The sequence below is a fragment of the Saccostrea echinata genome, unplaced genomic scaffold, assembly GCF_033153115.1.
Source record: "Saccostrea echinata isolate AGI-Se365-2 ecotype Australia unplaced genomic scaffold, CSIRO_AGI_Sech_v1 ptg000009l, whole genome shotgun sequence".
Taxonomy (NCBI): domain Eukaryota; kingdom Metazoa; phylum Mollusca; class Bivalvia; order Ostreida; family Ostreidae; genus Saccostrea; species Saccostrea echinata.
This window is the reverse complement of record NW_026889758.1, coordinates 2,078,516-2,092,305: the sequence shown is the minus strand read 5'-3', so window position 1 is coordinate 2,092,305 and position 13,790 is coordinate 2,078,516. Positions and strand designations below refer to the sequence as shown.

The following is a 13,790-nucleotide window of genomic DNA, read 5'->3' as shown; positions in this document are numbered from 1 at the left end:
AGTCTACTTGTGTGCCAAGTTATATTGAAATCGGACCAAAACTGTAGGAGAAGTAGCATTTTAAAGGAATTTCACAGATATTTCTATTTTTAGTAACCATGGCAACACCGTCCATCAAAATCAAAAACCGATGCACTAAATTATGTATCTTAGTGTAGTTTACTTGTGTGCCAAGTTATATTGAAATCGGACCAAAACTGTAGGAGGAGTAGCGTTTTAAAGGAATTTCACAGAAATTTCTATTTTTAGTAACCATGGCAACACCGTCCATCGAAATCAAAAACCGATGCACTAAATTATGTATCTTAGTGTAGTCTACTTGTGTGCCAAGTTATATTGAAATCGGACCAAAACTGTAGGAGGAGTAGCGTTTTAAAGGAATTTCACAGAAATTTCTATTTTTAGTAACCATGGCAACACCGTCCATCGAAATCAAAAATCGATGCACTAAATTATGTATCTTAGTGTAGTCTACTTGTGTGCCAAGTTATATTGAAATCGGACCAAAACTGTAGGAGGAGTAGCGTTTTGAAAAATTGTTTACAGACAGACGGACAGACAGACAGACAGACAGACAGACAGACAGACGGACGGACGACGGACACCTTACTATCGCATAAGCTCTTCTGGTCTCTGACCAGTAGAGCTAAAAATAAGACAGTTATTCCTTAAATAAAAGCATCTAATCGAAGTACAATATCCGTTACATAGTATAACAGGTTTCACAATAAACGTCGATTAGTGAAACTTATTTTTCAAGTTTTTACAAAAGGGGATGGGATGGGGGCTGGAGATGTACGTCTACATCATGCAGGATTTTGAAAAAGTATTTCTTCCTGCTATAAGCCTGAAGGCCGTCAGTAGAAACTACAATATATGTTCTGTCAGTACTCGGTAGTGGTATAAATTCAATTCCCCGCGCTTGCGCGGGATTTCATCTAGTACATGTATATTGAAATCAAACAAAAAGTAAAGTATAAGCAAAAATAACAAGTACTCACCTGATCTTGTTATAAAATGGAGTCCCTCTTCACAAATTAAGTTTTTCACATATTATCAACAAAATCAAGCTTTTGGTTTTAAAAAATTCATTTTTATTACCAGAAAAAGCATACTGTGGAATAAAATTAACATTGTCATTAAAAAACATCATCTTATTTTGTATTTGCATATTTATTAAAAAAAAAAATAATAAAGCAAATAAATTAATGTCTTTGTTTTTCATTGCATTATCATCTATGCTCACTCATACCAATGCCTCAAACATCCACACAAGTGGCTAATAGCTATAAGAAAAATCACATCACAGCTATAGGATAATCCAGCTCTTGGCATGATCATTTAGGATTTTCCACCCAACAGTCACCATAACATAATAGACTAATCTTTTAATTAATAGATACTAGTCAGATTTTTTCTTCTTTTCTATATAACCAGTCCTGGTAATAAAGATATAGATAATATTTAATTTATTGAGTTAAGTGAGAAATATTTTCATTTATAAAACTAAATAACATTATGAAATACAGTGAAACCTGTCTAATCTGACATGCACAGGGAGACAAAGTTTTTGTCGGAACAGAGAGGGTGTCGGATAATACAGTGTAAAGAACATGGAATATGGCAAAAAGGGAATGAAAATAAAGGTCGGAATTCACAGTGAAACGGATTGTACAAGTGTCAGATTAGACAGTTTTCACTGTATCACCCAAATCAAGATAAACTTCTTACTCCTGTCCCATTCTATACATCCCATACATGCAGACAAGGAAGATTCCAAGCTGTGCAGAGCCATGAAGTAAAAGCCCAAACCACACTGGCCATGAGAATTCCTCCTCTTTCAGGTGTTTAGCTCCCTCTCTGTGGAAGGCTTCTTTGTACTCGGATGCTGTTTCCCTGACCTCATTCTCCTCCTCTGTGGGGGGTGGTGCTCTCCAGTCAGACTTTTGTTTTTCCTTTTTAATGAGGTACTCTTTATACCATTTCTCGTACCGTTCTTGTTGTTCTTTCAGTCTCTGATCTAAAATCTGTTCCTCAGTCATATCTTTCTGCTTGTCAAACCTGTGATTCATTTCCCAACTGACAAACAAACACATCACAAATATATAAGTTCCGTGAATGTTTTCATATCAAGCTCTAAACATTCAAGTAACCAATTTAGAATACGGTCTGTCCATGTATTGTTATAAAATTAAGTTTCTTTCTTTAAACTATAGTAATAATTTTGTCTATCTTTCCAAGATATAAGTTTCATTCCATCCCACTCTGTTCAGAAGCATTTGTCTTGGAAAATATTTCTTTCTAAAAGACTATACTGTTAAACTTTAATTTAAATCGACAGACCTTTCAAAATCTGCTGGTACTTTTACATGGCTAAAATCATAATTGTACAGTCCAAAATATTTGATGGAGAAAAAAACTGATTTCATAATTAATCAAGATTGCATCCACAAGGTCCCTTCTATTTTTGTAAAAGTATTGATTTAAAAAATATATATTCAAAATAATGAATAGATTGGGCAACAGGTAATGCCTATAAATACCCTCTCTATAAAAGTATTGCCTGTTTCTAATATTTTTGAAAGCCTTGCATCCATTTTTTTTTCCAGTATCTAAATTAACACTGAATATGATTGAGCATACATGAAGCCTTTTGAGCCCTCTCCCAAAGCTGTCTGAATTGTACTCACATTAAGTCATGGTGGCTGAAATCGGGAGCCTTCCGTTTTGTATCGGGTGTGTCCCACTGCCGAACCCCAATAGTTTCATCATATTCCGACCTCTTCTTGGGGTCGCTAAGGAGAGTGTAGGCCTCGTTTAACCTCACAAAGTTACTCTGTGCTTCAGCATTGTCTGGATTTGAGTCTGGATGGAACTAGAATAAATAATAAAGGGTTGACTCATCACTGCCTAATGACTCTCAATTTAACTAGAACCAACAATAAAGGGTTTACTCATCACTGCCTAATGACTATCAATTTAACTAGAACCAAACAATAAAGGGTTTACTCATCACTGCCTAATGACTCTCAATTTAACTAGAACCAACAATAAAGGGTTTACTCAACACTGCCTAATGACTCTCAATTTAACTAGAACCAAACAATAAAGGGTTGACTCAGCACTGCCCAATGACTATCAATTTAACTAGAACCAACAATAAAGGGTTTACTCAACACTGCCTAATGACTCTCAATTTAACTAGAACCAAACAATAAAGGGTTGACTCAGCACTGCCTAATGACTATCAATTTAAATAGAACCAACAATAAAGGGTTGACTCATCACTGCCTAATGACTATCAATTTAACTAGAACCAACAATAAAGGGTTGACTCATCACTGCCTAATGACTATCAATTTAACTAGAACCAAACAATAAAGGGTTGACTCAGCACTGCCCAATGACTATCGATTTAACTAGGACCAACAATAAAGGGTTTATCCATCACTGTCTTATGATAATCAATTTCCTTCTGACTTAGATTGTTTTTCCCATTCAAATCTTCTTATAGTCTCTTTATTAAAAAAGTAAATTTATATAAATAAATAAATGATTTTTTAAAATGGGAACAATATTGTGGACAGGATCATGCAAAGGATACACCAAATCATTTATTCACATTCCCACTTTAGAAGCATCTTTAATAACCTCCATCTGTGTACATGGTACCTGCTTTTTTCTGAATAATTTTTATATATTTTCCTTTTACAGGGTAAGAATATGAAACTAATCATTAGTTCCTATTCTGTATATTAATTATTCAATAAGTCGTTATGCTCTTTTACCTTCTTACACAATGAAATATATGCTGACTTTATTTCTTTCAAAGAAGCATCTCTGCTGACTCCTAATATATCATAGTGTGATCCAAAATGTGAGAAGTTCCTGAAAGTAAAAATAGAAAACTGACAAACAGCTATACAGGGCCCTGTTGTATTCCTATATTAATAATCTACTGACCAACAGTCATACAGGGGCTCAGAGTTCTTATATAAATAATCTTGAATGACTTTTTAACTTGGATCCTCAAGCAAGTGTCCTCAGAATCTATGGAGGCCAACTTTAATTGTGCAGTAAATAAGAATTCTGATGTCAAAATATTTTTGTAGCAAGAAAAGTGTGTTCATACTTCATTTTTGAAATAAGAAAAAGCCAGATCCAAAGTTTGGGCTTTGACCTATATTTAATGAAAAAGGTGAAGATAAAAAACAGTGATCAATCTTAAGAAAACATATAAACAACATAAATCTGTGAACAGAGAATAAAAAACACAGACCTCCAGAAATTCAGAGGTGGGATCAGGTACCTAGGGGGGAGTGAGAGATGCCTTTCTTTAATCAATCTTAATCTTTGTAGCAAATTAAAAAAGATTATTGCATCACAATAGTCATTTAAAGAGTCTTGACCTTGGACCAAACAAATTAAAAATCTGGGTAATAATTTAATCTGCAAGTTGAAAGGTACTCTTGTTTTCAGACCTAAGTTTTGTTGGATGGATACACAGCTTAACAAATGAAGAGAAAGACATAGGGACTCAGTGAGTGAGTGTGATTGGGGTACTATGTGCTGCCCTAACAGTTAAAAAAACACTTTTTGTTTTAAAAACAAGAAAATATACATGTATTGCAAAGTACAAGATAAAAGATCTGGTTTGGTTATTTATGTGGGGCATTAAAGACCAATATATTGTTATTCTACTCATCTACATACACATGACTGACCTTTGAACTCCTCCCTTTGGTCTTTGATGAATGAATTGAAAACTTCTTGGAAAGTTCCTTATGAAGAAACACTGGACTGAGTAGGATAACATGCTAATACAGTCATCCCACTACATCCTTCTATAAAAAAATTATTATATAGTCTATTTATAGTCTCTATATAATCTATACAAATGCAAACAGTTCATAACGCTACATATTCACTGGTTTTAAAGACGTATTTATCGGAGGGTCGGTGCACGTGCAGCGGCATTGTGATGTGAACACCTCAAAAAGTTGTAAACAATGGTTGCAACAGCCGGAGCCAGCTGTTTATCTGAGCAGGAAAAACATTAGGCTGCATTTAGGCAAGCCTATCGCAGGATTATTTTCTAAACATTACGATGTCTAACAAACAGCAAAAGGAAAAAATGGAAGTTATGATTTGTAATCTGGACATTTTTAAAAAAATTTTCTACGACAGAAGTTCGTAAGTGGTATCATCATGCAGCCTTCAATGTCTTATTTATTCAAATGCAGACTATATAATAAAACAATTATGGACTCTTTCGGTGGTGAATATGGTTTGTTATTCACCAGAAAAATATCAATATTGACCTTGGCTTCGCCTCAGTCAATATTGATATTTTTCTGATGAATAACAAACCATATTCACCACCCAAAGAGTCCATAATTGTATAATAAATAAATAAAATAAAAATTGAATAAAAAATCCTAAATTAATAAATTACATATCTTGCAGAGTGCAAATGTAATTCCCAAAATCCTTGACTCTTTCACTTAGCATTCACAAGAATTTTTATGGACACTTGTTTGAAATTGGTTAAGAGGATAAGAAAAAATTGTATCTAAACCTGAAATTTCTTTGATTTTTTAGCATTATGTTTGCACTTCACAAATTTATACGGGAGAAAATGTACATGTTCCTCTGAATGTACAGGTCCAGGGTTTTTTTAGGGTCTGTAGGGGCCCCATTCCCAATGTTGAAAAGCAGGTATTTTCCCCAATATTTGCTTTAAAATTCCCAAACAGAGAAAAAAATGTCAAAGCAGGGTAGCCTTATTGTTCATAAATCTCCTTTTACAGGCCCACAGATTGCAATTTTTGGCTCAAAATTGTTAAGGAAACCTACTTTTATCCAATTGAATGCCAAAATGAGTCCCAATTTATACCTGCTTTATGCACTGGTTTGGTCTTTTTCAGTACTTCTTTGATGAAACATTTTTCCCAATTTCAAGCAAATGTTGATATTTCTTGCCAATTAGAAAGGCCCAGGCCCTTGAATTTAAGACCAAAAAAAACCCCCTGATGTACATTTTTAACGCATTCTTCACCGGGTAAAAGGTTCATAGAGGCAAAGTGCAGGAGATGTATACTCAATGAAAGCTTGAAGCAATATAAATGGGGAAAATATGAAACATATCTTTGTCATGATGATTCTAGAGTTAAAATAATTTTTTGTGGATTTTTTTTTTACTTTCTGCTTTGAATCAGAGGTTAATTATTACAGAAAAAAATTCGTTTGGATTAATTTTCCCTTCATCCAGGCACTGCTTCAAGAGCTTGCAGTGTGGGTGCCACTTCTTGTGCCACTCACTTAGTCCAAAATATCTGACGATTTCCAGGCTTTTTTCACGATTTTGATATTTTACATGCCAGGAAAACATCAGAACCGGCGCCATTACAAAAACTGGAAATTTCGCTGTCTCCAATCGGAGTTGATTTTCGATACCTGGGAACCGAATTAAATGCCGTTTTCACAATTTATTAATAGCACAATGCTTCTAGTCTCAACAATATGAGAAGAAAACATCACTCATTATTTCAATACAGGACTTGAAAGATTTTAAATGCATGAAATGAAAACGAATCTCGACAGTCAGATAAAATGTTTTCATCGGATTGTATATTTTATAAACAAACCATAAAAACGATGTTGGTGAGTACTAAAAGTATTGCACTATTGATAAATTGTGAGTTTGACATTTTGCAAGTATCGAAAATCAACTCGAGAATGCCGCCTCTGGTTGGAGGTGGCGAATTCCCAGTTTTCGTAGTGGTGCCGGTTCTGACGTTTTCCTGGCAGGTAAAATATGAAAATAGTAAAAAAGCCAGGAAAACGTCAGATATTTCGGACTACTCACTATTATGCTAGCTTAGTTAGCCCACTGTGTAGTGATGTCAAGTGTTCATTTATACACTGATTTCAATAGACCTAGATATCTAGTTTAGCGGTTAGGCTAGCTGCTACGATCTATTATCATCTTGAACCAGCCCAGACAATGATTCAAACTCTAGATCATGTGCTCTACCAAGCTATCTGGTTACTCGTGAACTTGCCTAACTGACCAACACAAAAATATAAATCTGGAAAAATACGTGTTTTAATAAATTTTTGAGGACTGTCCAAGAATATGTATCCAGTCTGTAACGTTACAATTTTTGATAAAATTCAAATAAAAACCTGATCAACATCAGCTGAATATCTTAATATTACCAGATCACTGCTGAAAATAAATGATAAACCAATGAATAATAATCTAGGATTTAAATGCATCGTTACAATAGAATATATATCTATTAGTTTCACATACCTTTCTGTATTGTTAATTCGTAAATTTATTGAAATATATCAAACACACATGCCTCAGTAAGTCATTTTCTACAATTTACATAACATTTCAGCTGTCTCCGCTTCACCGGATACTATTACTTGAACTATAAGTTTCAAAGCCTGCATACGGACAATTTGTTTCCGGACGACATAATAAAGCCTAGCTGTCGCATATTCCTCTTTTTAATAAATGACTGTCTATATAATTGTTTCATTTTTTCCTGATATTTAAGTTTGTAAATTTCTTTAATTGAAGGTTAAATTTGATGTAACAAATGAAAATGATGCACGTCACCTAGCTGAAACTTTATGTGACAGATATTACAAATCTTCATTAGAAGTACATGTAATATAACTGTGCGTTTTAATAAGACACTTTTCATATTTTACTTCTGCGATTTGAATTGATGGAATATATTGGCCAATATTATTTGTCCAACAACAAACAAAGATACAATTTTCTATTGACACCGTCAGTTTGTGACACGATTTTCCCGAGAGTTTCTTTATCACGTTTATACTTTCATCAGTGTTTCAAAGTATCATATATCGCCAAACCCCCTAACTCCGTCACTACCCTAACTGCGTCACTTTCGGGAAACTCCGCGCTGTTTGTAAACAAATGCGATTGTGACGTCATTTTTTACATGCCCAAAATCTACAATCAAATGACCATAAATTTTTACAGTCAAGTTCAAGAATGTGTCAAAAATAAATAACAATTACACGTGATCTATTGTAGCTATCATATTTTATGTGAAATCAGTAAGTACTTTTTCTTTTATTAATGCGCTATTCCATCGAAACCTCCGACAGGTGCGTCAATATGCTCATTTTTACATGTCAGTCATATTTATGAAGGTCTTTGCCAAAGGATTAAAATGACATATCATACTGAATACGGCTAAAAATATTTTATTTTTCGTCTCAATTTGCTCTAATATGCTAGACGTTGGAGATAACGTAGCGTTACGTTATTACATATAAAATACGTTATATTAACGTTATTTTTTTTCTGTCGTTGATACTTTTCCTAAAATACAATTGAATACCATTTTAAATCTTCAAACCTAATTTTCTATGTTTACAAGTTAAAGATGAAGGGAGAAAAAACTAAACTGGAAAAAAATTTCTCATTAATACGTTGACATATTGTAGAGGGCCCTGGTGACGGAGTTAGGGTTCGTTGGACGTAATGTACACGGATGTGATACGCGTTCTATTTATAGCAGTTTCGTATAAGTTCAATATCTGAACTTTTTAAAATAGTTCACAGGCACTTGGGGTCTGGACCCCCCCCCCCCTTTCCATTTTTATTCTTTTTTAAATATGAGGTCAAGACACCTTTTTCCTATTTTTGTATTCTAATATGCACTATATGTTATCAATAATATAACTCTTTTGTCTCTATATACTGTTTTTAAATATACCGTTTTCGACTGATACATAACAAGAATAGATATGGGTTACCCCATATCCAAGATATTCGACTTTCAGTTTATTCGAATTTTCATTGTGCTCAGATGATTTCTAATAAAAACAAGTATTTACTGACAAAACGTCAGAGATACTCAAGCTGTAGAAAGTCAACTATAAAAGTGCCATAAATATCCTAAAATGACATAATATTTAGGCTACTGAGTTTCAACATCTTTTGTTGAATAAAATATGCATGTACTGGGAAACAAACTGCATATACATATATATATCGTTACATGCATGTAGTGACTTTATCACAAAGTTGCACATGCCTAAGAAAGTTTTAATTTCACATAGAACATAGACTTAATATAATTAATCGTATAATTTTAAAAATGTATTTAACACCTCACTCATTTTCAGGAATATTTAATCCAAATAGCATGTTACAGGCCTATAGCAACGTTTTCAAAGTGAAGGGGGGGGGGGTGCTCCGAAAAAATTCCGCGTACTATGGGCCTGTGCTACATGTGTACCATCTAACTTTCCAATGATAGTATCTTCTGTAAAAAAAAAAAAATAAAAACAAATCCAAGCCATTATAGCCCAATTTTTTTTTAAATAGCAAAACTATAGATCTATCAAGGATAGATTTTAATTTATTTTTTAATGTTGTGCTATTAAAGTACTATCACTCAAAGTATAGGCAGATGTTAAAGATGTGTCAACCTGTCACCTTTTAGAGTAATCAATGAACTCGTCCAGAAATGCATTGACGGCCGTTGTTAAACGCAAAGGAAATAGCGAGATCGGTTGCGGCTGTGGAGCAATACTGAATATAGTCTTTCGTCATAGAATAGAATCCGACATTTAACACTTAATATATATTTTGAATATACAGACGTTTTGAAAACTTCATTTTTGTTTCTAGAAATGTTTTTATTTTCAAAAATAGTATATTTTCGTGTTTTTAAACTGAGTAGATCGATGACCTAGCATCGTTTTAAATAACTCAGCCCCTCTAGCCAAGTCTAGGGCTTGAGTAAAAAACCTGCATTTGTTATAAAACTGGTGTATAGTTCTAAACTTCTTCATGTCCGTAGCAAATACTGATACCCAGTCTATACATGATCTAAGCGTCACTAGGGAACGCTGCACACACCTGTGCTTGCAAGACCAAATAGCCTAGGTCTACACACGTGCGAAGATCCTTTCCGACGAGCTCGGAAATCGCGTTGCTTTGCCGAGAAGTTACGATTGCAGGTGTTTAACCATAATAACCATTCCGTTATTTAAAAAAGAGGGAAAAAAAACCACACAGTTAATGATTAACATTCTAACTCAAAAGAAAATATACGGCAATTAACGACAATAATCATGACAGTAATATAATTGGTGAAAAGATTTATCATTATCAATCGAAGTATGACCTATCTATTTCGTGAAAAAGACTGAGGAGGTAACGAACGTAGGAATACGAAAACTTTTTATTTGCTTTTCTGGGAAAAAAGTGATTTTCTTAAAATCTTTTTACGATAATTTTGTTTTCTTTAACGTATTAAATATACATCATTATTCTTAATATTTGTTGTAATGTTGTATCTACTGATCATGAATGGAACTATTTTCTATGGAGCAATGTGTGAAGAGTACCTGACTTTAGTAATATATCTTGAATAGATAATATGCACTGATCGAATATATTAAAAAGAGAGAAGGCTTGCAACTCTTTTCTCGTCGTCTGCCTCACCTCGCTTAAACTTCGCCTGATTATTTATCTAAAGCATAAGAACACATGGAATATGCATACATCAATAAATTTGTTACACATTCTTCTTCCTTTTCATATTTCCATTTAATTTTTATGTGCCCCTGATTTGGAAATATTTCGATTAAATCGACCACATCTAGGGTAAATTTTGTGGATGTGCACTAGCTGGGACGGAAGTGCAATAACGGTAACTCTAACTTTACAAATGTTCTGTATTAAATAAAAATTCCAAGCTTTGTAATAAAAATATTGAGAAATTTGGTTGTCTAAGTCGTATGTTAAATGTTAATCTTCATCCATTAGAATCTGCTAGTTAGAGTTATCTTGTTATACATGGAACTTACCGTTACATATATTATGAAGAGAAAATTCGGGATTTTTTCCCTCTTTCATTTAATGTTCCGAATGACATTACACTTAATGATGACGCCCGAAAATACCGGACACTTCCGTCCCAGCTAGTGCACATCAACAAAATTTACCCTAGATGCGGTTGATTTAATCGAAATATTTCCAAATCAGGGGCACATAAAAATTAAATGGAAATATGAAAAGGAAGAAGAATGTGTAACAAATTTATTGATGTATGCATATTCCATGTGTTCTTATGCTTTAGATAAATAATCAGGCGAAGTTTAAGCGAGGTGAGGCAGACGACGAGAAAAGAGTTGCAAGCCTTCTCTCTTTTTAATATATTCGATCAGTGCATATTATCTATTCAAGATATATTACTAAAGTCAGGTACTCTTCACACAATTGCTCCGAAGAAAATAGTTCCATTCATGATTAGTAGATACAACATTACAACAAATGTTAAGAATAATGTTGTATATTTAATACGTTAAAGAAAACAAAATTAACGTAGAAAGATTTTAAGAAAATCACTTTTCCCCAGAAAAGGAAATAAAAAGTTTTCATATTCCTACGCTCTCTGCCTCCTCAGTCTTTTTCACGAAAATATATAGGTCATCCTTCGATTGATAGTGATAAATCTTTTCACCAATTATATAACTGTCATGATTATTGTTCGTTAATTGCCGTATATTTTCTTTTGAGTGAGAATGTTAATCATTAACTGTGTGTGTTTTTTTTCTTCTCTTTTTTTAAAATAATGGAATGGTTATTATGGTTAACACCTGCAATCGTAACTTCTCGGCAAAGCAACGTGATTTGCCGAGCTCGTCGGAAAGGATCTTCGCACATGTGTAAACAGTCTATTTGGTCTTGCAAGCACAGGTATGTGCACCGTTCGCTAGTGACGCGTAGATCATGTAGACTGGGTATCAGTATTTGCTACGGACATGAAGAGGAACTATACACCAGTTTCATAACAAGTGCAGGTTTTTTACTCAAGCCCTAGACTGGGCTAGAGGGACTGAGTTATCTAAAACGATGCTAGGTCATTGATCTACTCAGTTTAAAAACACGGAAATATACTATTTTTGTAATTAAAAACATTTCTAGAAACAAAAATGAAGTTTATCTTCAAAACGTCTCTATATTCAAAATCTATATAAAGTGTTAAATGTCGGATTTTATTCCATGACGAAGGAATGTTCACAGCCCCAACCGATCTTGCGCTTTCCTTTGCGTTTAACAAGGGCCGTCAATGCATCTCTAGACGAGTTCATTGATTACTCTTGTTGACCCATCTTTAACATCTACCTATACTTTGAGTTATAGTACTTTAATAGCACAAAATTAAAAAAAATAAATTAAAATCTATCCTTGATAGATCTATAGTTTTGCTATTTAAAAAAATGGGCTATCTTTGATCTTTGCTTGGACTTGTTTCGAATTTTTACAGAAGATTCTATCATTGGAAAGTTAGATGGTACACATGTAGCACAGGCCCATAGTACGCGGGATTTTTTGGAGCCCCCCCCCCCCACCCCTTCACTTTGAAAACGTTGCTACAGGCCTGTAACATGCTATTTGGATTAAATATTCCTGAAAATGAGTGAGCTGTTAAATACATCTTTAAAATTATACGGTTAATTATATTTAGTCTATGTTCTAATGTGAAATTAAAACTATTTTCTTTAGGCATCTGCAACGTTGTGATAAGAAAAGTCACTACACAGCATGTAACGTTATATATGTACATGCAGTTTCCTTAGTACATGCATATTTTATTCAACAAAAGATGTTGAAACTCAGTAGCCTAAATATTATGTCATTTTAGGATATTTATGGCCATTGTATACTAGTAGTTGACTTTCTACAGCTTGAGTATTTCTGACGTTTTATCAGTAAATAGTTTTTTTTAATTAGAAATCATCTGAGCACAATGAAAATTCGAATAAATTAAAAGCCGAATATCTTGGATATGGGGTAACCCATATCTATTCTTGTTATGTATCAGTCGAAAAACGGTATATTTAAAAACAGTATATAGAGACAAAAGAGTTACATTATTGATAACATATAGTGCATATTAGAATACAAAAATAGGAAAAAGGTGTCTCGACCTCATATTTAAAAAGAAAAAAAAATGGAAAGGGGGGGGGGGGGTCCAGACCCCAAGTGCCTGTGTAGCAAACAAGAAAAAAATCAAAAAATAATTCAGAGAGTAAACTGACGTGTTTTCCGCTTATGGTGACGGAGTTTGGGTAGTAGGGGATAACATAGGCGTCGGAACCGGGGGGGGGGGGGGGGCTTAGCCCCCCTCCCGCTTTTTTGCAAAGATAGGCATAATACAGGCATTGAAAATTGGGGCTTACCTTTTATTTGTCGTTTAGCCCCCCCCCCCCTTCAATTTGCTTCCGACGCCTATGTATAAAAATATACATGTATGTCGAAGTGATTTTTTTTTTGCAGGTAAATATATCTTTATGCTTAGAAATAAAACACTTTTTTTGTACTTTAAAATTAAATTACTTTTTTTTTGTTTGTGACAAGAAAATCTAAGACTGGCACATCGGCACAACTTTGTTCGGTATGAGAGGTACCTGACCATCACGTATTTCGAGAAAAAGCTTTCTATTTGGGGCCTCCAAGTCATATTTATTTGTTTTTATATTAAACTTAATGATTCTCCTTTGAGAAGCTCAGTGTCAGTAACAGAATTATTTTTCGATACATATATGATATATATATATACGAGTTTTCTTAAAATCTGTCTCAGAATTATGTAATTTTTTCTAGTTTGTAAAATTACAATCCAAGTTAAAATTATTGTCAATTTAAGGCTTATAGTTACTTGAGTAAGGGCTTGCTCCAATAATAACTTTAACCTGGTCATAATTTTCTCTGATTGTCG

At 33.8% G+C, this 13,790-nt stretch overlaps 1 protein-coding gene across 1 annotated transcript; it reads right to left on the bottom strand.

The window, feature by feature from the left end:
* Positions 1 to 1,071: 1,071 nt before the first annotated feature.
* On the bottom strand, positions 1,072 to 7,419 carry LOC133181587 (uncharacterized). The gene is made up of 6 exons (XM_061316116.1): positions 7,319 to 7,419; positions 4,725 to 4,844; positions 3,789 to 3,888; positions 2,691 to 2,875; positions 1,732 to 2,079; positions 1,072 to 1,439 (listed from the first exon to the last, which is right to left on the bottom strand). The coding sequence occupies exons 2-6, from the start codon at positions 4,814 to 4,816 to the stop codon at positions 1,403 to 1,405; spliced, it is 762 nt and encodes a 253-aa protein (XP_061172100.1). The 5' UTR covers positions 4,817 to 4,844; positions 7,319 to 7,419; the 3' UTR covers positions 1,072 to 1,402.
* Between the last annotated feature and the right edge of the window lie 6,371 nt (positions 7,420 to 13,790).